Below are 23,036 nucleotides of genomic sequence, written 5' to 3'. Positions count from 1 at the left end.
CTATTTAGGCCATCTTCAAAGATTCTGCCACATACACATCTATTAATCAGTATTCAGTAAGTAATCTTGCATCTATATCGTAAATAACCAACCTAATACTTTGTTAGTAACAATTGAGATTTCTTATCCAAGCTTTCTTAATGATTTCCTATAGAATGTTATTTTCAATTTTAGGTATCTATATGCCCAAACTCCAAAATGTCCATGAAAGACAGGAAAAAGTGGGACGGCCTAAGATTCGACAAAACAAAGTACTCCTATATATAATGTGATGTGGATGGTAAGGTTTACTCAGCAATGTTGTTTTTGCTCAGCGTTTTCTTCTTTGGTGTGAACGCTTACTAGGCACACTGGTCAAATTTTGGATGCAAATGCAAAGGTTGAAAAGAAGTCATGGTGAGGGGACTTAACTTCGTCGTAGCTACTGGAAAGGTGAGAATACATCAATCTTACAATGACTTCATGATCACTATACTAATTTTTGGACCATTCAATTATGTCTTTTATTATGTTCTGTTAGTTGTTCTTCTTTGAAATGTTTTGGAGATGGGATATGATCAAAAATCTTGAATACGACTGATCTAACTGGATGCGGTGGCATTATCTCAAAGTCCTCTCCATGCCTTTTCGTTCAGGTATATCCTACTCTCTCTCACATTAGGGAACCGGTGAGTGAGGTGCACCAATCTCACTACAATCTCACTAAATGTTTGTTTAATTACAGTGCTTACCTGTGTATAGTAGGTAGATAGTGGAAAGAAGTGTATAAAGGAAACTTGGACCCAGATGTCTCCAGAGAGGTAAATCCACATAAGATCTCACACCCCCGGCCAAGTTCACAACATACATTAGAATTATAGAACCTTGGTAAGCAGAAGAAACCTACTTAACTACCTATGATAGTCTTCAAATTAAAATCCATGTGCATCGTGATTGAATAAATGAATGCTATAAACTCTATTTGATACATGCCAAAACGTTGATGTGAAATATGCAGATCGCTGCTTGACATTGTTTGACAATCCACTCGTCAACTCTCTTCACACAACCTACAATGAGCTCAAGGTAGGTTAATCAAATTGTTACGCTCGAGCTATAATTGTTATCAGCTTATTGCATATCCATATATACATCAATGAATCCCTTCATTCGTTGAACATATGTAGTTACAGAAAAAAGACAAGAACCAGAGTAAGAAACCGATTTCAGGAAAAGGTAACTCAAAGAATCTCTATAGGTATCTTCTTCTGTAGAGATTTAGTATTTCGACTTTTCTCATATAGCTTAAAAGTTAAAACTGGGTGAGTTCGGCATTCTAAATCAATGTCACAAAGGAGAAAAACGGTAAGAACCACCAAACCACCCCATCGGCGAAGATGGTCTCTTGGAAGGTAATTGTCCTAAAACAGAGATAAGCATGTTTCAGATGTTTTTGTGAGAACCTTACTATCCTAAAACAGATAATTTATTTTGCCACATGTTATATAGATTGGCACGTAAGAGACGTTGAGAACAAACTTGTTGGAGCATCAAATGATTCCTCCAAAGAAATTTATCAGATTGGGAAGACTAGTGTCTCGCGGCTGACATAGATAAGCATGCTCGGAGCAAACAGCTAGCTGCAATGTCCAACTGGCATTAGGAACAATCTAAGAGACACTAGCCATTTGAGCCAGTGAGATCAATAAGAGGACTAGCTCTTCCAATCATCAAGCAGAGCTAGTAACAAGCTGATAAAGGAGATAAAGTCTTCTTAACGGTCGAAGCTTCAACACCCAGCTTCTAGAACTTTGAAAATCTAGATCAACCTCTTTGATAGCGTGATAGTCATGTGTGCCATGCATACATTCATATGTGCATACATTCATGCATTCATACATTCATACATCCATACATTCATACATCCATGCATTCATAAATACATACATCCATACATTCATAAATACATGCATGCATACATTCATGCATGCTTACATTCCTGCATGAATCTATGCATATTTGCTTTCTTGATTCATTGATTGCTTATTTACTTACATTGTTTACTTGCTTTCTTCTTTGCTTCTTTTACTTATTTGATTTCTTAACTAGCTTGCTTGTTTTTTGTTCTCTCTGTTTACTTACATCTTTAACTTGTTTACTTCTTGTTTGTACGTTTCTTTGATTATTTGATCGTTGCTAACTCCATATTGCTTCATTTCATTTCTTAATTTGTGTGTTTGCTTCCTTCTTATTCCCTTCATTGTTTGCTGAGACCGACCATACATGCAATTCACTTGTTTACTTATTGTCAGTTTCTTTATTTCTTTGATTATTTGGCATTCGCTTATTCATTCATGGCTTAGCTCTTTTACATGTTTCCTTCTTTGATTCTTTGTTTCTTTACTTCTGTGCTTATTCTACTTGTTTTATTGCTTCTTTCATTTTTTGTTTACTCACATCATTGTTTATTTATTTGTTTGCTTATATTTAAATCTATACTTCTTTCATTGTGTATAAAAGATTAATTTTGAATTTATACAAAATTTACTCAGATAATTTTGACAACAATATGAAAAATCAAAACACTAATAAATGTCTGAATAACCAAACTGAACCCGAAATATAATTACTATAGACTGGATGTAGCCAAAAATTATTATTATAAATCCAAATATATCAAATATTATATATAAATCAAAATTACTAAAATACTTAAAATAACCAAAAAAAATCCAAAAATTAACCAAAGTTTTTTCAAATCTAACCAACTTTTTTGATATTTCGGGTACCCGAACCAAAGTAACCAAAACCAAACCTGACCCGCATATATAAAATACATGTATGGACCCTCCAAGCCAAAACTCTAAAACCATAATCTAACCTGAACTTATAGGCCTAAAAATGTATATGCAAACTTATAAAACTTTATATAACATTTCCAAATTTTTATTAACTGTATAATAATAACACTTTAGCTAGAGATATCCCAAAAAAAAGGTCACTCGGATGGTATAATAAGATCGTATCTATCTATAAGTGGACCTTTGTGGCTTCATTCTCAGATATAGTAGTTGACACATTATACATCAGTTTAAATTATATATTAACTAGATAAGGATCCGCTCGATGGGCGGGTATGCGATTGGTGCATTATTTATGTATTATTGTTCGAATAGAACTGTGAGATTATAATAACATCTGTTTGACACAATTAATTAATTAATTAAATAATATTTACTTTAAATAATCAATAATTTAATCTATTGTAATATTATATTTAACAAAAAAACATTTATACAATCAATACTTCGGTGTGTTTAAAACTAGAAAAAAATCAGAAACAAAGTTTGAAAGAAACAGAGTAGTCGGATTAAAGATGTCATGCGGGTGGAGATTCAAAACCGTAGACCATCATCATAATGATAGTCGTTAGAGGCTTGGATTGAGCTGAGACGGTTCTAGACGGTTTTGTCGATTAGTTTGATTTATTGAGCTAATTGAGAGGGTAACTCACCGTGTCTTCTTGCATTCCTCTCACACCAGATATGGTAGAGAGTAGTTTGGAAGACATAACGAAGCAGAAAGAGGTTGAGCCAAGGAATGCTTGTGTTATGAAGTATTGCGGCCAGCTGGTCCAGTTTGACGAGTAGTTGGATGGAAGGAGGCGATGTGCAAAATCTTTCCAAACCGTTGAGGAGTAGGGGCATGAGAAGAACAAATGGTCTCTAAAAATACACTTTTCTTATTCTTTACAATTAAATCAGTCCTCATTCCCCCACACGGCCACACCACAATTAATCTGTTAACACTTTATTAACGACGAAAAAACTAAATAAAAAAAATCTCTTTATACATTTGACAAAAGTTGAAAAAAAAAAAAAAAAAAAAAAAGAAGAAGAAAAAGGAGGGAGGACCAAATTATCTCAAGAAAAACTATGGCCTTGAATGTTTTGTAGATTTTGTAAGAGTTTTTGGTTTTTGTTTTTCAAAAACTTATTTTTATACCATTCAAGATTTTAAAATTTTGGTTTCCCTACAATTTAGAAAAACAATTTTGTTGGAGTTTGCCATTCATGATTTTAGTTTTTTAGTTTTCCTAAAATTTAGAAAATTTAATTTTTACTTAATTAACGTTATTTTTCTCAAAAACCAAAAACTAACTTTTTTTTGGGTTTTGAAACAAAAATATAATATCAAAAATCTAAAACGAAAATCTAAAATCTATAAACTAAAATCTAAATCCAAAAACTGAATCGAAATACAGCATCCATTCAGGGCCTTTATAACAAAAAGCCAATGAGAAAAGTCTGAAGGAAGAGAATCGTCAACAAACGATGGCTATACAACAAGAATAAATACATCACATTTTTCAGACAAACTCCAATTTCACAGTGAAAATAAAAACAATGACAAGCTCCGATCAATCTCCATCGCACGACGTCTTCGTCTACGGCAGTTTCCAAGAACCAGCCGTTGTTAATTTAATTCTCGAATGTGCTCCGGTCATGGTTTCCGCTCAACTCCACGGCTAGTACGTCTCTCTGTCTCTTCACTTCTCCGATCTTTATCTTCCTTAAGCGTCAAGAATTGATTCAATTCGATTTATTTTTGCAGTCACTTGTATAGACTTAAAGGTCGTTTGCATCCATGTATTTCTCCTTCCGACAATGGATTAATCAATGGCAAGGTATTGGTTTCTTCTTTGATTTTGTGTTTTGGATCTTAGAATATAACCTTGATGTTTTTGTTGTTGTAGATACTAACTGGATTAACAGATTCTCAGTTAGAGAGTTTAGATATGATTGAAGGAACTGAATATGTGAGGAAGACTGTTGAAGTTGTTTTGACTGTAAGTTACTACTTCAATATTCTCTAATCACAATATTATGATATCTGATGGTTAGCTTAAGGAATGAAGCTTTTGATTCATCAGGATACTTTGGAGAAGAAGCAAGTTGAAACAATTGTATGGGCAAACAAGGATGATCCTAATATGTATGGAGAATGGGATTTCGAGGTTTGATAATCTTCTTTCTTGATTTTCATGAAGAAGTTTTGTGTGTGTTTTAGGTTTGTTTTGGTGAAATGTGTGTGTGGATTTTGGTAGGAATGGAAGAGGCTTCATATGGAGAAATTTATAGAGGCGGCGACGAAATTCATGGAGTGGAAGAAGAATCCGAATGGGAGAAGTAGGGAAGAGTTTGAGAAGTTTGTACAAGATGATTCTTCTCCGGCTTCGGCTTGAAGAAGTTGTTTGCGTTTTATCTATCTTTTATGTCTTCTTGTTTCATATATCAAGGTGCTGCTAATAAAAGGGTCTTTACTTTCAAAGACAAAATAAGAAAGGCTTTGTTTTTGAGTATTTGAGAATAATGCATTTTATGTTTGGTGCATTTTGTCTTCTTAAGAACAAGTTTGATTTTAGTCCAAAAGAAGTTTTATTGGTTTGAAAATACGAGAAAAGTAGGTGTACCAATTTTTTATGTTAACTAAAATGTGTATAACATGGATTTTGACAATATGAGATTAGTCAAAAACAAAAGTAGAACCACATCATAACCAATACCTCTCTTTGGCTTTCGCCAATCCCATCTCTAGGTGAGAGACTTTGTTCTCTGCAGCTCGATACTGTCTCACAGCATTGGGAATCTTTTCACGGATATTGCTTAACATGTCAACAATGTTGGAGAGCTCGATACTGTCTCCACTCATGGTACCATATTTTTCAAAGAGAGCACCATCCAGAGTCACAACTAACTCTTCGAATTTCTCTGTTCCCACCATATGCAATGCGCGTTGCCTAATAAGCTGATTTGAGCTCAGCAACCTTTTGTCTGGCTGCCTGCTCTTGTGGAATACATGTTTCTTGTTCTTTAAGTGATTCCTGCAGAAGTTATGTTGTAATTCTCGCCACAAAATCTCTGTTTTTCTCACAACCTCTTCTTTGTTCTTGTTAAAACAGAAAGTACATGAACACGTTTAAACACTTTATTGTTTACATTGATAATAAACTTCGATATTTTACAAGACACAACACAACACATACATATACTACTTCTACTTGACACACTTGCACTTAGATAATCATAATTCTTACACATTAGTCCATACTCCTAGTTCTAGGAACTCTTACACAAGCCTCCTACTTTGAGTGTAGCCACACTACTCATTGGGACTCTAACAACAACACTTTAACATCACTAGTTCCTTAGATACTTTACAACAAAACACACTTAACTTGTTAGGCCTTTTTACTTGCAGGCCACAAGAAACACATTCTTCATTTGGGCCCTTAATCCATCTGCAGCCCATTTACACTTCTCTTCTTTTTTTTGAAATACCAGGAGGTTCTAGGCCGAATCCCGTAATCACTCCAGACCCGAAACCACAGCATGTAATATTAGTTTTGTTCCAACCGTCACTCGAACCGGCGACCTCTAAGCTTCGCCTAGGGTCTTTACCAAAAAATGATCCTCAATTTTAACCATTGTGCTACAATGAATCTTTTCGTTGACCCTTCTCGTCATGATGTCTCTTCTCCGACATCGACATCGTCTTCTTCTTACGATGCTTCTTCTGTTCTTCACAACCAAGCTTTACTTCTTGCAGGATTTAATCTAGGATTCTCAATTCCAACAAGTTAAGATGCATACTTTCAGTTTCACCATCTAAGCTGCATATATTACAGCCATATCCTAATAAAAGTACCTTTTCCACTTTCCGAGCTTCGTTGCTTCATGCTTTCATAGAGGTGGTTGCTGCAGCTTTTTCTTCCTTTATCAGAGAGCTCTCTGTTTCTGAGCATCTGTCAAGGCTTTCCAAGTTTATCCTCGAGTTTCTTGATTTTTTGCTTCACGTTTTTCAAGTCCTTCATGTGCTTAACGTCCTATCAAGAACCTAATCATCGCAAAGGAAGACTAGTGATTCAACATTTGTAGAAACTTTGGAGAGAAAAAAAAATAGTATTAAGCACGTCAGCCCTGAGCATGAAAGCAGAACACATATGGGTTTCTAACTAACCTCTTGTCTCTTCTTATGCTTTACATGCACAGACTCAAGTTCCTTTAACTCCTTATTACTCTCATCTATTTTCTCTCTGATACAGAAAATGTGTTATAATATTTGTTACAAATGTGTGGGATATAATTTCTTTGATATTTCATAAAAATTTAATGTAAAGTCTCGAAATTCCAGATTTTCTCTAGTCAGACTCGGATTCGGTGCCATTGGTTCATCATCTTCCTCCATTACTACTCTCCGGTCCACTCGGTGTTAACTTTAGTTTCCGATTGTGGAATGACTACCGGCGTTGGATTCTTCTCTTCGGTTAGTTTCCGATGTCTCGTTTGAACTTATTTAGCGGAAAATTAAATAATTCGAATGCAAAGGGGGAAATTTTAATGGGTCCAAGACCCATATTCGGTAATGTAGGCTCATTTGTTTTATTTGTTCATCTTTAAGCCAATTTGTATAAGAATAAGGGGATTTGTACAAATACCTTTTTCATGTTTCTTTGCAATAATGTCTTTTCATGTAGGTAAATGACTAAATAATTCTTCTTTTATATATGTGTTAAATGAGTAAATTATTCTTCTTTTGTTGAGTGAACAACCGAACATAATGAGAAAGTCAAATCTATGTTGGCGGCAAATAATTTCAGGTTTTCAAATTTTTCTGCCAAAATTTATATTTTCCCTCCAAAACAATTTCGCATGAATATGAATTTTAAAAAATCTTTGTTAATTTTTTTTTAAACCTTATAAAATCTTTTTAAAATATTTGTAAATCTTTTAAAAACTCTTATAAAATCATTGTATTTTTTTTTTAAACCTTTGTAAAAGTCATTAAAACACTTGTAAATCTTTGTAAAGTTTTTTAAAACTCTTATAAAGTCTTTTAAAACTCTTAAAAAACTTTTATAAATATTTTAAAATTCTTGTAAATTGTTTAAAAGCCATATAAAGGTTGTAAAAGGATTTACAAGAGTTTTCATCCCTTATAAAGTCTTTATAAACTTTTGATTATCCTTTTAAAACTCTTTAAAACCCTTTGTAAATCTTTTGATACCCTTTAAGAACTCTTCTACAGCTTTATAAAAGGATTTTAATAGATTTATAAGAGTTTTTAAAGGATTTTAAATTTTTTTAGTAACCCTTGTAAACTTTTTTAAACCATTATAAAATCATTTTAAAACCCTTATAAATCCTTTTAAACTCTTGTAAATTCTTTTAAACCCCTTTTAAAATTCTTGTAAATCTCTTAAAAAGTTTTTAAAATTCTTTGTAAATCTATTTCCCGTCAAAAATATTTTTAAAGAGAATTGTTTTTACAAAACAAATTGACTAAATTTTTTTTTACTGAATTTGTTTTGACGGAAATATTTGTCGGAAATAGTTTTGGCGGGAAAATTATTTTCGAATTTTTTTTGGTGCGAAAAATATTGTTGGGAAGTTTTTGGCGGGAAAATCCATTGAGCACAAGTACCTGTTACTCGCCTAATACTCGCTACTCGACTCGTACTTGCCTTGAAAATTCAAGTACTCGTTATAGACAAGTCAAAATAGCAAGTATGACAATTCTATTACTTGCAAGTGCAAGTCAAATATCAAGTATGATAATTCTATTACTTGCAAGTGCAAGTCAAGTATCAAGTATCATAAAAAAAAAAAAAACTTGCCCTGTTACTTGTTACTTAATACTTGCTAATTATACTTAGAGTTATAGTTTTTGTATCAATTTTGTAAAACCCATAAAACCATAAAGCCAAATAGCAATTTTGTAAAGCCCACAAAACCATAAACCCAAAAATAAAACCCAGCAGCCCAACCCTTCTCTTTAGTTTTGAACCTAAAAGTAAAATCCAGCAGCCCAACCCTTACAATTTTTATGTTAATTTAACAGAATTTGTAACTTCAATTTCTTATAGAAATTTGGTGCAAGGAGTGGGTTTGAGTTTGGAGGAAGAATAAAAGGTATGGGAGTACTTCGTGATTTTCAAGTTTGGTTTTAAAGCGTAACACTAATACATGCATTTGTTATGTTGGTTTTATTTATAGGCAAAAAAGAGATTCAAGAACTCAAGAAGAAAGATAATTAGATAAGAACGATTTCAATTTGAACCAAGATGCTTATCTTTTAGAACTTTTAATGTGTTGTGGTTTTAAGATGTTTAGAACTTTAATGTTTTGTGATGTTTAGAACTCATGTTCTGTAATATATATGAGACTTCAAGTAACAAGTAGCTTGCAAGTAACAAGCCAACTACCCGGGTCAAGTTACTTGCAAGTAACAAAATTTTGGACGAGTACTTGTTATAGCAAATACTTGCTCAAACGAGTCAAGTATCAAGCTCAAATGTTAATTACTCGTACGAGTCAAAGCGGGTTACAAGTACTTGTAAAATAGCAAGTACTTGCCTTGTGCTCGGCCTAACTCTTATTTTGTTGAGTTAAATATTTTTTAAATAAGGGCAAAATGATCATTAATAATTAAAAAAGGTATCGATAAAAATGGGAGGGTAATATTAAAGAAGATAATCTTTAGAAGGGCATTCCTAACCATTTCTTAAAAATATGTTTATGCAATTTTTTGTTTACTTTTTCCATCTTCATTTTTTCTTTATTTATATATTTTTCCTATTAGATACAAAATTGGATTTGTGATTAACCAACATATTGTGATTCTTGTTTTCTTCAAAATATTCTTGCATTTTCCTTTTTCATCTTATTTATGGTTCTTAGCGGCAGTAAATATCAAAACAACACTCATTGTTGATCGTTGAGTTTTTGACTTTCTACGTTATGGAAATTGTTTTAGAAAAAATAGTTTCAGCCGGTTTTTGAATATTTCTTTAATCAATAATTTGAATTATTTTTAAAAGTTTTTTTTTTTCTTTTTTTGAATAAATAAGGGATTTTGAATCTAGATTTGTACATCTTCTGAGATTGAGAACTACAACCTCTTATATGGTTTCTTTCTAAATGTTATAGTCGAACCAGCAATCTCTAAACTTTGTAGATGAGTTACTTTACTAGTTGAGCCATTGACATTTTACTATTTTTCAAAGTTCTGTTTCTTTGATTCACTTTGGTTTAGTGCAAGCTTCTAGTTTCAAAGATTACTTTAGATTTTAAATTGAAATCTTTTTAAGAAAAGGAAGAATGTTTTGAGTAAACTAACGATTAGCCTTCACATACTTAGATGTCTAATTATTGTAGACACATCATGGACAAGCTGACTTATTGATTTGGAAGAACTACTCTCTGAAATATTTCGGACCCATTAAGATTTGTGTCATAAACTCTTACTTAAAATGAATGACATTACTGAATTATTCGTGTGCACTATTCACAAAAACATTGCTATTATTTTAAAATGGTAAAGTTTTAAATAAAAATAATCCCGTAGTTTTTATATATATATAAAACCTCAAACGAGGGAAGTTCATACAAATTGAAGCTAAAATAATATAAAAGAAATAAAGATAAAAGCTTCATGAGTTTTTCAAGAATATGTTCACCAATAAAAAGTTTGCAAAGTTTAAAAAATCTGTTGAACTCTTGGAGATTCGACCATGAAGACGAACTTTACGAAATCCTCGACCAACGAGTGGTCATAGACGGCTTGCATGAATAACGCATAAAAGCCTTTGAAAAAGGGCTCCATGGAGGAGGTTAGCAAACAAAAAAGGTGTAGAAGTTTCGGTAACCACCTCTCCTTGGAGACGGGATCATAATGTTGTTCTTCTTCAAACTTTTAATTTGCCAAATATCCATGATCTTGTCCAAATATCTTAAGAAAAAGCTCACTTTAAAAAATAAATTCCGGAAGATCCACCATTCGTAGGTGTTGGTTCAAGGACACCGAATAAAAAGGGTTAGGGAAGCTTCAGTAGAGACTTTATCATAATACCGAGTTCCTACAATCTTTTGGTTTCAAACGCAATGATTTCGTGAATCATATTCCTAGTTGTAACTGATGGCATGGTTCTCAAAAAATCCTTATACCTAACTATTAACGATGGCGGCTTATGTCTTAATTGATATCCTTTCTCAATCGGTATCACGAAGCAAAACAAAGATTGACTAAGATTGGGAAAAGATGAGTTTAGATCAGACCTGAATATTTGCTGAATATGCTTTGGGTCACAACAAATGAAGTTAGGCTCTAGACATCTTATTGGACCGAAATTTGTAAACCCACCAAGTGAGAACCTAATTTCACTTAGGTTGGCAAATTACGGATCTGAGAGCGGCGGCCGTACTGAGATGCTTAGGGCTGGGCATAAAATTCAAAATCCAAAAATCGATCTGAAAAATTCGACTTCGAAACCGAACTGAATAGTCACAAAATTCGAACGAATAATGAATTCTCCTACCCGAATTATCCGAACCGAATCCAATCCAAACCGAAAACCGAAAGAATATCCGCTAATCCAAAATAAAATTATATATATAAAAATATTAGTTATATTTAGTTATAATTTATACTCAAAAATACTAAATAGCAAAAAATATCCGAAATAATCTTGATATCTGAAAATTTTTTTGTTATATTTGTTATAATTATACAATATTTTGCAAAAAAAAAACAAATTTTAATAAAACCCAACGATTTTTATTAAAAAATTCTCAAAAACTGATCCGAAACCGATCTGAATCCGACACAATCCAAACCAAAACCGAACCGAATAGTCATATAATCCGAACTGATAATAACTCTCTCATCCGAATTATCCGAATCCGAAATAATCCAAACCGAATCCGATCCGAAATCTAAATGACAAGGCCTAGATGCTGATGGGTTTCGCGGTGGCTCAAGCATCTCCGGTGAACGAAAAGGCGGTGACTGAGGGGTTGATTCGGGATTCAAGGCACATGTAGAAGACCATGGGAGTTTGGATTCTCCAGTGAGGGAAATCGGGGTCAAGAGGGGCAAAGGGTATGATGTCAGGGAAGAAGATTCGAGTAGGGCGTGATAGATGGACATCGCTGGCCATCTGCTTGGGAGATACATGTGGATCGAGAAAGATCGAAAAGCTTTAAAGAGATTAAAAAAAAAGTTTATCTAAAAAGATAGCATGAACACGAGATCGAGAACGAGGGAAGATATGGTGACTTATGTCCCGACGTCGGCAGGGGAGGGCTTCGCCGGCGTCGGAGAATAGAATCTATGGAGATTCCTCGATTATTGTGTCTGAAAGAGAATAATAGCGAGGCTGGTGAATATGTATATAATAATTTAAAATTGTTTATATTAATATGAATATATATATATATATATATATTTCGTCTATTTGTATTAATATTTACAATCAAGAATTATGGGAACTAAATATTAGGACATTATAATTTTTACACAAGCTGTCTATGGAAGGAGGTTTGATTACACCTAACAAAGGAGACATTGTGCCCTACAAAACAGACAATTATTTGAAGTGATTTTAAAGCCCAAACAACTCATGCATGTGTTCTTCCCAGCAACTCATCAGATCCCACCCTTAACATTACCATATTTTCAGTTTTGCCCAACTTCAACTCAAAAGTTATTAATCGCACCCCTAAATATATAATAAGAATACTGGCTCTCTTACAGATTCCGTTTCTTTTCTTTCTTTTTACCGATTTATAAATCTACCTCGTGTTTTCAGTTTCACATAAAGCTCAATTCGAAAGAATTAAAGTTTTACATAATACGGTACATTGGTGTGTTATATTCTGAAATTGTGTGTGATGGATGTGACTAGAAAATGTAAGTTATGCCTCCAAGCTATATGATATAAGTAGTAACAGTAGATATATGAAATTTGTGGTGTGGTATAAACAATTATTGGACCCACTAAAGATTTTGTAGTACCAATTCTTGGGTGCTAGGGTCATTGATACTTGTTCTTTAAAAGGGGCCACTCAACGTTGTACTGATATCTCATATATTTCAATCATTCAATTTCTCAAATCTGAATATATAGTATTGATCACTCCGTTACTGATTTAAATGTTGTAAGGATTTTTTTTCATTTGTTTGAATTTAAGTGTCCATTTGGATATCTATGTAAGTTTTGCAAAAAGAGTACCTTATGGAGAATCTTATGAATAAGTGTTATATAGATTACCGTATGATTTGTCCAAAAAAAAAAAAAAGATTACCGTATGGTGGTCAATGAATTTTGATGACCGGTTAAAAGTTTTAAGACGGGAATGACCATTTCATTAACTATATGTACTTAATTACCTCTCGGATCAATTATGAATAAATCACAATTATCCTTTTATCGAAAAAAGCATATTTTATATGTCTCACAAAATTAGATATTTCTATCTCTTTTCTTTTTACGATTTCATTCTTTTTCACTTTTCATACTGAATTTCTTCTTATTTTATATTTTCCTCTTCGCATTGTTGCAAACAAGCTGCAACACTCTAAGCAAGCCACGATTATTCATTTTTTCTCAATTACTTTTGCTCCTCACACCCAAGAACACCCACTTTGTCTCTCACTGAAGCTAGCACAGTGAGGCTCAAAGTCTCAGATTAACTCTTTACCCTTTCTAGCTTAAAACTTAAAATAATTTAGATTTCCATATTAATTTTCAATTGATTCAATATGTGTCTATGATTAGATCTTTTGGTTCCCTATATATAATTTTAGAGTTTAGATTCCTTTCATCAAAACAAATTTAATTGGATTCATTGAGTTTACCATATTGGCGACGAAGATATTTTTCGAATCGTAGAAAAAGGAAACAATGTTGATGAAATTGGAGTTGACGGAGATGGTTTTGGAGTTGACGTAGACGGCGTTGACGAAGCGATCGCAGCGAAGCAAAGCAACTGGGACTTGTTAATGATGAACTGGTTGAGATCGTGAATTGAGTTTTCAGAGAGGTAAAACTGTCAGTTAAACTATTATAAATACCTAATTATATAAGCCCAAATGGATTGTTCCTTTTTCAAATTTCTGATTCAAAATGTGTCCAATCCTGTAATAGCCTATTTTTTAGAATGTGCATGTAATCAGAACTATGAAAAGCACGGATATTAAAATAATCAGATCGAAGAGTTTTATTCATAATTTTAATGCTACATATTAAGGCTTTAAGAGTAAGGCCATGAATATTTGAGTGTTTTTAGATTATACTATACATTTTGGTTTTCCGTTTTTTGGATTGTACTGATAGAAAAAGAGAAAAGACTAAATGAAAAACATTTTAATTAACAGTTTCAAAAGCTCATTTTTTTTTAGAAATTTGCAAAATTCTCAAATTCTTCTTATTTTTGAAATTTAAAACTCTCAAAATCTAAATTTCGTATTAAAAAAAAAAAACTGTTACCATTCAAAATTTAAATGTATTCGTTATAGTTTATATGTTCGGTTACTTTCACGTTAAAAATGGAAAACCGTAAAAAAGGTTTTGTTTTTTATTTATCTATTGTCATAAATTAAATCGTAAGTATTTAATGAACATAATTCACCGTAAATAAAATGTTATTCAATATTTTTTGTCAAAGCCTTTGTGATTTAGTGGCAGAGGAAGCTTTGGTGAAAGGTGAAATTTCCAAATCCGAGTTCGATTCTTCATAGAAACAAAAGTGCGTTTGTATGATTTATCAATTGGGTTTTGGTCCAACTAGTTTACCTACTAGTTAGAAGTGCAAGCGGACTGACTAACCCATAACATTAATCAGAAAACATTCAAATTCGAATTGGACGGTGTAATGGTCTAATTCTACTTAAATCGGGAAAAATCGATTATATAACATATCGACATATTCCTACTTAAACTAACCAAATCAATTAATAAAATATATATAAAAATTATGAAATTTATACAAAATAAACATTATTTTTGGTTCTTTTGCACCAACAATAAACATTAGTTAACGGAAAGACATAAACAAGAGTAAGCTGTTTAGAGTTTTTATTTTCAATTAAATCCCATTAATTATTAGTTCTTATATTTCTTAGGACCACATGCTTATGCTTACAAGCAAAATAAAAGCCAACAAAACTTTATCTTTATTACGGACCAACCATGCAATTCATGATTCTTATACCCAAGAAAATAATAAAAGAGAATCCTCGTTTTTATGTTCCGTCTTTATCATCTATTTAAATTTAAAACTAAACATTTTCTTTTATTGCTTAGTCAACTTGTGAGCTGTAATAACATTAATTATTACTTATCAACCAGGTTTGATTTATCAAAAACATTATTACAATTTATTAACTTTGTATTTTGCTGAAACCGATTCGAAAATTTAGAAGAAAAATTTGGGGTTTTGACTTTTCAAGTAATGATTATTCCAAGATCGTTTAATTTACGTGGCGAGCTTCTAAACTATAAGGATGATGTCGTGGATGAAGTTTACTAATACGTGTCACTTTTAAATCTTTGCGTGTTAATTATGATTACGTAGTTTGTTGACAAGTTTTAAAATATTAATTTATCGTCATTAACAATCATTATTTCAGTTTATGATAAAACAAAATACTAAAAATATTTGGTCGTGTCTGGTGGATTAGTGACAAGAAGCGCACAGAGGTTCAAAAGTCAAAACAACACGGCTCAGGGGCTTGATTGTAAATATAGCTGACTAATGAGGCTATATTAGTCAAATTAGAAGAACTATCGCGGAAATCAAAGTACGGTTTCGGATAGTTGTGTCGTTATTACGACCAGAACTGAACCGGTGTCGTTTAGCTGTAAGTAAAGCAAATTGTCAGAAAATAAGAAGTTAATAGTTGTGTTGTTGTTGATCGTAAGATACTATTTTCAAAAAGATTTTTCTTCTTAGGGCCAAATATTTTGTTAGATTTTCTACACATATATACTCTAGAATACCACTAAAACAAATTTTATGAACGGTAATAGCATATGTATTTCACAAATTTGTAGCATCAATAAGGTTACAATAATTATTTTACCCTTATATAATTATGTAAAATAAGAAAGTTATAAAAAAAAAGAAATAAGTAAGTTAATTCTTATTTAAAATCATAATTTTAGAAATTTAGAATGTGATCGCGTGAAACATCAATTAAATGTTTATATTAGTTTTTTTAGTATTAAGTTTCTGCTATTTTGAAATTTTGGAGATTATGTGCTAAATGCCTAATGTGGTAACAAAACTAAATTTTGTGTTATTTATGAGAATCAAAAATAACTGTTGTTACCAAATTTAGCGCACAATCTCCAAAGTTTCAAACATAGTAAAAATTTAATATTAAAACTAATATAAGCAACTGATGGATGTTTAACGCAATTATATTACCAATTTACCATGATGATTTCAAATTATAATTAATTTTCTTATTTGGCATAATTAGATATGGATAAAACCCTTTTAAATTCTTTTAAAACTCTTAAAAAATCTTTGTAAATTTATTTTTAAGTTTTGAAATACTTTGTAAAGATGTTAAAAACACTGATAAACTATTTTAAAACTTTTTACAATGGTTTTTAAAGATTTGTAATGATTTTAAAATATTTACAAGGATTTTAAAACCTTTTTTAAATCCATTTAAATTTCTTTTAAAACACTTTTAACGTCTTTGAAAACATTAGTAAATTATTTTTTAACTCTAAAATAATTTATAAATATTTTAAATCATTTGTAACTTTCTTGAATCATTTTAATACTCTTGTGTACCCCTACAAAATGTTTTTAAAGGGTTTTAAAAAGAATTACGAAGGTTTAAAAGATTCTAAAACCCTTGTAAATCTTTTAAAAATCTGTGTAAATCTATTTTCCGTCAAATTGTTTTTTGAGAGAAAATTGTTTTGACGGAAAAATTATCTTCAAAATATTTTTGGAGGAAAAATTAATATTTCATTTTGTTAACGTAAAATATTTTCAAATAGGGGTAAAATAGTTATTAAAAATTAAAAGATAGTATAAATGAGAGGGCATAGTTAAAAAAGGGTAGTTTTGGAAAGGCGTTCTTAACAATTTCGCAAAAATTAAAAGATTTCAATCTTTTTTTTTAACTCAAGCATTTAAATATTTATACTGAAGATTAATTATTTGAAATTTTTAAAAGAATATGTATGGTAAATATATTCAGTATCTATGTGTTTGGTTATATTTCAGAATATTAAAAATAAAGATAGTAGAATTAAATATATTTATAAACAAATAATAAAAAGATGAGAATAATTGTGTGTTTGCTACATAAACACCAATATTCCTATTAAAACTAGTCATAATCATTTCATTAAGTTGCTATGTGGTGAAGTTCATTTTTGCATATAATGCAAATTTTGGTGAAAGAACTTTCCTATAATTAGGTAAATTTCATTCATATTTTCTATAATAAAGAGCCTTCAAAATAAATTCTAATTAACACAATAAGAATATATTTTAGTAACCTAAGTGCTATGAAAATTAAGATTTCATAAACATCTAATCAATTTTGTGTGAAAGCTTAAAACCATACAAATTCTCTTTGTATTTTAATCATAAAGTTCTTTCATTTTTGATAAGCCACATTTCTTCTTATATTTCTGAATTAAATATATTTGTAAGTTATTTTGCATTATCAATTATTAACATGGTTTAAGTATTCATAGATTTTCTAAGAAATTTGCACAAAAGATGCTTAACATTTGCTTAAAAACATCTAAAAATAACTCTAGACATGTATGTTTTAGAAAAGATAACACTTGTATAAAGTTTCCATGCACGTCCGAGCTACACTCTTGCGCTTTCATATATCTTGTAATTCGCAAAAACAAATAGTTTTATTTATCTTGCAATTCACAAAACCAAATAGTTTTCACTCTATTAATACTTCCTTTGTATTTGTTGTAATACGTCTGATTATATATTTCTTTGCTACATAATAAATTGTGCAATCTTGCAATGGTTTGGATTTGTTTATTTACATGTAAGAAGTCTATATGCAAAACATTAATAACGACAATTTTTTTTTTAGGGTGAGTTAAAAATCTATATATGCACCATCAAATAATTAAAAATCTATACATGAAGATCATTTATTTAGGTAATTTTTTCAACTAAAATTTATATGACAAATATATCCCTACAAAGAGATATGATAAAAATCAGGATAGTTAGCAGATAACAAATTATCGAGATAATATTGTTAGCGAAATATGGATGGGGTTTGATGCATGGATGAAATGACATGGAATACAAACCAACTTAATATGTTAATAATATATTTGACGATATAAACAAATTTTCAGTTATTGAACCAATGTTTAGATTTCAAAGACACATATGTATGCGAAGACGATAACATTACTATTAAAAGGTAACAAAATATTTAGCATGAAGAGCAAAAACAAAATAACTTACGACTGAATAATCATGTAAAAAAAATACATGCATCAGAATAGTTAGCAGATAATGTATTATCAGGATAATATTGCTAGCGAAATATGGATGGGGTTTTGATATATGGATGAAAAAACTTAAGATACAAACCTACTTAACATGTTAATAATACAGTTGACGATATAAACAAATTACCAGCTATTGAACCAACGATTTGATTTCAAAGATTGTATAATTATGAGAAGATGATAACATTATTATTAAAAGGTAACAAAATATTTAATGTCAAAAGCAAATAAGATATAGAGGTATAAAGGTATTTTCATGATGGAGAGAGAAGGCTCAACAGTAGCTTTTTCTGACACTTAATTTTGTAATTTTCTATGTATACATATTGATAATACCCTTTTTTTTAACCTTGCAAAACGATCTCCAATTACCAGATATGAAGTAATCGATGATTTGAAAAAACTCTTTTTGAAGAAAGTCATATTTCTTGGTCCAAAAGTGTGTCTTGTTTTCCATATAACCCACATCCATAGAACGCGGCTTTGTCTCCTACAACCTTTAGAGACACCGCTTGAGCACCCATTATTCCAGAATTTAGTGCGGGAGACGAGTTCTTATATCAAAAAATGATGAACAAAAACATTAAGTTAAGTATCAATTTCATATAGTACTAAATATCTACGAGTAAAGGAAAAATTCAATTAGATACTTTACATAGAGAGGGAGAGGGAGAGAAAATTTCACTAGAAACTATATATTATAGAAAAACAATTTAATTAGATACCATAAAACATATGATTTTTTTCATATGAGAAACTATTAAATATAAACTATCTACAAAAGAATAAAAAGTTTCATTAGAAACCACAAAAACAATGAAAACAATATCTCAAACGGTTAAAATTAGATAAGGTTCGTCTAATTAGGCGTTTGTAAGAATTAAATATAAATTTATTTGATGATATTTGAATTCTAAATAGTAATTCATACTTTTCTTAATATTTTAGTTAGTTATTTTTTTAAAAATCAAATTTCAATTATTACCATTCTATTTTGTTATACACGTTTTTCCTTCAATTTTCTAAAAACTTTATCAATCTATTTCATAATAATTATACACACTCCATCATATTAAAGTAATCTACACTCTATTTCTATATTTAATTTAGTATATTTTTTAAAACCAAATTTTAGTCTTATACATTCAATTTTACAATACTATTTAACTATCTATTTTATCATAATAAAGTTTGTTTTGATTCTACGAATTTTATCTTAATGGATAAGTGCTATGATTTTATCAAAACAATACGTATATCATATCAAATTTATATCTTAGTTAATATTTAAAAATTTAACATATAACAAAACATAATTAACAACAAACATTGTTTAAATTATAGTTTTTTATATTACCTAATCTTGTAAGTTAAGTTTACCTCATTTCAGTTTAATTTTAAATGACTTAAGTTTAATAAATAAAACAGACAATATATACTAAATAAAACAGACAATATAATTTCTATATGCCACTTTTCCAAATTTTTGGTGGTTTTACTTATGATTATATAGATTAAAATTCTTAAAATAAAACATAAATATAAATCTAATAATATTCTCATCAGGTATTCAAAAATTCAGTTTTATAAAGTTATTCTCTTTCAAATATTTTGTGTTTTCATTTAACGGATAAAAATATTATATAATGATAAATACAATTTTTATCTAATTTTAATACAATTTGGAAAGCATGCGTCAATCGTGAGTCTTCTAGCTTTTTGAGGTTATCCAGACAACTAACTCAAAATCCATTCACAAGAAAGTCAAAGGCTGAGAGAAAAAGAGTAGATCGACCTCCAACTATGCAAAATCTTCCATCCAAAACATTATACATTTAATAATAACAAAAATCTGAAATTTAAAATATATAAGAATATGCAATCTAATGTTGGTGTTAGTGAAATCGTTGTGTCATTATCCAACTTAAAACTCACATACTATATGTTTTTGACCAAAACAAAATTAAAATAAGACATCGTTAAAAGATAAAATAAAAATAGTGAAACTTAAGTTACAATGAATTGTGAAAATGAATATATATATATATATATATATATATATATATATATATATATATATATATATAATCAGGAAATAAAAGATTAGGTTGGAAAAAAAAATTATAATGGAATCAAATTTTGGAAGAGACTAAGTGGAAAAAATAGTGAAACTAGTTTATGTATATTTCTTTATATTTACACACTAAATAAATTGTATGAATCTTAGTGTACAAAAAAATAGTGAAAGGTGACTATTTTTAAAATAATAAATAATAAAATGATTGTTTTTTAAATTATATTTGGACAATGACTATTAGTCTAGTCACTAGTCTATTTAGTATATTTTTCAACTAATTAAAAAAAAAAAATACGCAGGTGGTCCTCGTGTAGAGAGACAAAAATGGTATTTATCTTTTTAAGAGTATATTATTAATGGTTTTTTAAAATAATTTTTAAATTAAGAGACATGTCTTATAATGTCTTATAATAGCTTATAACTAACAAAAATCTCTTATTTAAAAGACTTTAAAACACTTTAGTTAGATATAAGACATATTTTTTAATTAATAGTTATGTTAAGATACCATCAATAAAAATTGTCTAAGATGGAGTAATATAGTAATTTAATATAGTCCATTGGGCCACTGAAACTTGTCCAAAATCGTTTTACAGTATATCACTAATTTGGTTCGGGTCAGCTAAAAATATGTTCTTAATCTCTCGCGGTCTAAGTTAATAGCCACAGTTAGAAACTAATGCATTATAGCTAATAAACGTACAAAAAAAAAATATTGTTTTATCTTCTTCTGATAATCTGATTCCTGATCTAGAAAAATGTGGTTCCATCATTCTTTCGACCAAGAAAATAGAATAATTCTTTATCATCAAACAAAAAAAACAATAAAGAAAACTTAGTCCCCAACATAATATACATCTTATTCTCATAATAGACATCATTAACCATAATTTTTATGCACCGAATCTGTATATCTAATCCATGTACAGAAATATTTGTAGTACGAAATTCAAAATACACATAGATGCACATAATTTATTTGTGACAAAAAACGAAGAAGGCAAAGATTGTTATATCGGACGTAATATGTGGTTTAATATTTCACGTACCACTTAACTGATGTTTGATGGTGGTGTACGAACCGATTGAGAGATAATTAAAAAAAAAAATCGAAGGATCATATTTTTCGTGTTTGGTTACCGATCGATAGGTTGAATTTCTCGGTCCAATGATGCAATCATTCGTTGGAAAATAATTTGTGATTTCAGAATCCAAAAACATGCGTACAATACGACCTTCTTATTTGCCAATTCATTTGTATAGTGATTATTCTCATCACTATGGTTTAGTCATCATTGGCTTTGTTCTGAAATGTTTTTCTTTATTTTTTTTGGTTTTAGCCGTATTTTGCTTGTTCGAAAGAAGGAGCAAGTTGTGATGCTCTTGATGTGATCGCCCAGAAGAAACTTTGGCCACCGACTTCGTTTTTCTCGGCGATGGTCGCTTGGTACGAACACATTGGCCTTGGCCCATGGCGTTTGCTTGATTGTTTGTACACACCACCGCACATGACAGAGAATCATCAAAATTTGAATATTTTAAATAATAAATATAAATTACATATATTTAGTAAGTTCCGATACTAATTTAGATTTTAGTCTATGACCTTGAATGACGGTAGTTTTTAGACATTAGGTCTTAGTTTTAAACCCAAAAGACCGAATTTGATATAGGATCTATTTATGGTAACCGAAGAATTTAACTGCATATGACTAAAGACATGACTGGTTTAATTGCAGCGGACGGGGCTGTGGTTTCGCTTGCGGTTGCGGAAATTTGCGGAAGCGAGATATTGTGGTTTCAAGCGTTTTAAACGACTAATTTAACGTTTCAAAATAGATGCATTTGCAGAAATCTTATGACTAGATGCAATAATAATTAAATAAATAAAAAAGATCCAAAATAAATATAATATATAGGATTAGATACAAATATGAAAAGATATATACAGAATTATATATATTTATCTTAATTACAAATATGTTGATTATTTATTATTATTTTAATATTTTAATTCAACCGCTACCATCCACAACTACAAACGTTTGCGGGAAGGAGTTTTTGAAATGTATTGATATCGAGCGATCCGAGCAGTATCCCGCGATTTATATGATTATTGTCAATCACTAACAATTGTTACCACATGTAAATGATGCGTTTGCATGTAGTAGAAGGAGAACCAATCAACCCCTTAACTGATGATGGCTGAATTTATTTTAAAGGTGGCTGAATGACTTCAAATGATAACCACTGAATTTATTTGAGATTATTCATTTTTCAATATAGTTACCTGCTGGTAACATATATTTCCTCCATTCATAATAATATCGTTTTAAATATTTTTATATAAATTATTAATATATATTATATTTTAAAAACCAAACTGATTCATACTTTATAGATTTTACATTGAAAATTTAGAACAATACTTATTTTGGAAAAAATCTTTAAACAACAAAACAGAATAAGTATTTTTTTTAATATTATTTTGTGAAAAACAACTATTTAGTTTACAATAATACCTAATAGTATAAGTAAACTTTTACAAAGTTGTTCGGTAATTACATTGTAATAGTCAAATATACAAAATGCTAAACATATTTTAACAGAAGG

The 23,036-nt window shown here is 30.2% G+C and overlaps 3 protein-coding genes, 2 long non-coding RNA genes, 1 other non-coding gene and 1 pseudogene across 9 annotated transcripts; 3 read left to right on the top strand and 4 right to left on the bottom strand.

Annotated features, from left to right (window-relative positions):
• Positions 1–397: 397 nt before the first annotated feature.
• AT3G05635 lies at positions 398–845 on the top strand. The gene is made up of 2 exons (NR_141189.1): positions 398–635; positions 751–845. It is a non-coding gene; the product is annotated as an other RNA (long non-coding RNA).
• Positions 846–2,111: 1,266 nt separating this feature from the next.
• AT3G00530 lies at positions 2,112–2,427 on the bottom strand. The gene has a single exon (NR_143829.1). It is a non-coding gene; the product is annotated as an uncharacterized misc_RNA (transcript).
• A 1,225-nt stretch (positions 2,428–3,652) lies between these two features.
• On the top strand, positions 3,653–5,473 carry AIG2 (AIG2-like (avirulence induced gene) family protein). Of its 3 annotated transcripts, NM_001338977.1 has the most exons (6): positions 3,653–3,700; positions 4,255–4,510; positions 4,594–4,666; positions 4,736–4,828; positions 4,913–4,996; positions 5,087–5,431. In NM_001338977.1, the coding sequence occupies exons 2-6, from the start codon at positions 4,386–4,388 to the stop codon at positions 5,222–5,224; spliced, it is 513 nt and encodes a 170-aa protein (NP_001326185.1). In that variant the 5' UTR covers positions 3,653–3,700; positions 4,255–4,385; the 3' UTR covers positions 5,225–5,431. The 3 variants fall into 3 exon arrangements, with proteins under 3 accessions (NP_001326185.1, NP_189535.1, NP_001326184.1); NM_113814.5 differs by lacking the exon at positions 3,653–3,700 and having other exon boundaries at positions 4,115–4,510; positions 5,087–5,443; NM_001338976.1 differs by lacking the exon at positions 3,653–3,700 and having other exon boundaries at positions 4,154–4,510; positions 4,913–5,473.
• A 30-nt stretch (positions 5,474–5,503) lies between these two features.
• On the bottom strand, positions 5,504–7,227 carry AT3G28925 (structural maintenance of chromosomes protein; the record flags this gene model as incomplete). Its single annotated transcript, NM_148759.2, has 7 exons — positions 5,504–5,821; positions 6,235–6,280; positions 6,321–6,434; positions 6,495–6,581; positions 6,688–6,784; positions 7,000–7,073; positions 7,191–7,227. The coding sequence occupies 7 exons, from the start codon at positions 7,225–7,227 to the stop codon at positions 5,533–5,535; spliced, it is 744 nt and encodes a 247-aa protein (NP_683601.1). The 3' UTR covers positions 5,504–5,532.
• A 3,178-nt stretch (positions 7,228–10,405) lies between these two features.
• On the bottom strand, positions 10,406–10,912 carry AT3G28923 (annotated as a pseudogene). Its single transcript has one exon.
• Positions 10,913–13,356: 2,444 nt separating this feature from the next.
• Positions 13,357–13,656, top strand: AT3G05605. The gene has a single exon (NR_141188.1). It is a non-coding gene; the product is annotated as an other RNA (long non-coding RNA).
• Positions 13,657–18,765: 5,109 nt separating this feature from the next.
• AT3G28922 (pectinesterase) lies at positions 18,766–19,081 on the bottom strand (the record flags this gene model as incomplete). The annotated part of the gene is made up of 3 exons (NM_001338975.1): positions 18,766–18,900; positions 18,997–19,037; positions 19,072–19,081. The coding sequence occupies 3 exons, from the start codon at positions 19,079–19,081 to the stop codon at positions 18,766–18,768; spliced, it is 186 nt and encodes a 61-aa protein (NP_001327422.1).
• Between the last annotated feature and the right edge of the window lie 3,955 nt (positions 19,082–23,036).

Source organism: Arabidopsis thaliana, chromosome 3, assembly GCF_000001735.4.
Source record: "Arabidopsis thaliana chromosome 3, partial sequence".
NCBI lineage: Eukaryota > Viridiplantae > Streptophyta > Magnoliopsida > Brassicales > Brassicaceae > Arabidopsis > Arabidopsis thaliana.
The sequence above is the reverse complement of the archived record's forward strand: the minus strand, read 5'-3'. Positions and strand labels throughout refer to the sequence as shown.

What these genes read in the sequence shown, in the direction of transcription:
- AIG2 (NM_113814.5), top strand. Translation starts at nt 4,386, where the DNA reads ATGACAAGCTCCGATCAATCTCCATCGCACGACGTCTTCGTCTACGGC. An exon ending in ATGGATTAATCAATGGCAAG is followed by an intron (nt 4,667 to 4,735) that starts GTATTGGTTTCT and finishes TTGTTGTTGTAG; the next exon opens with ATACTAACTGGATTAACAGA. An exon ending in ATGGAGAATGGGATTTCGAG is followed by an intron (nt 4,997 to 5,086) that starts GTTTGATAATCT and finishes GGATTTTGGTAG; the next exon opens with GAATGGAAGAGGCTTCATAT.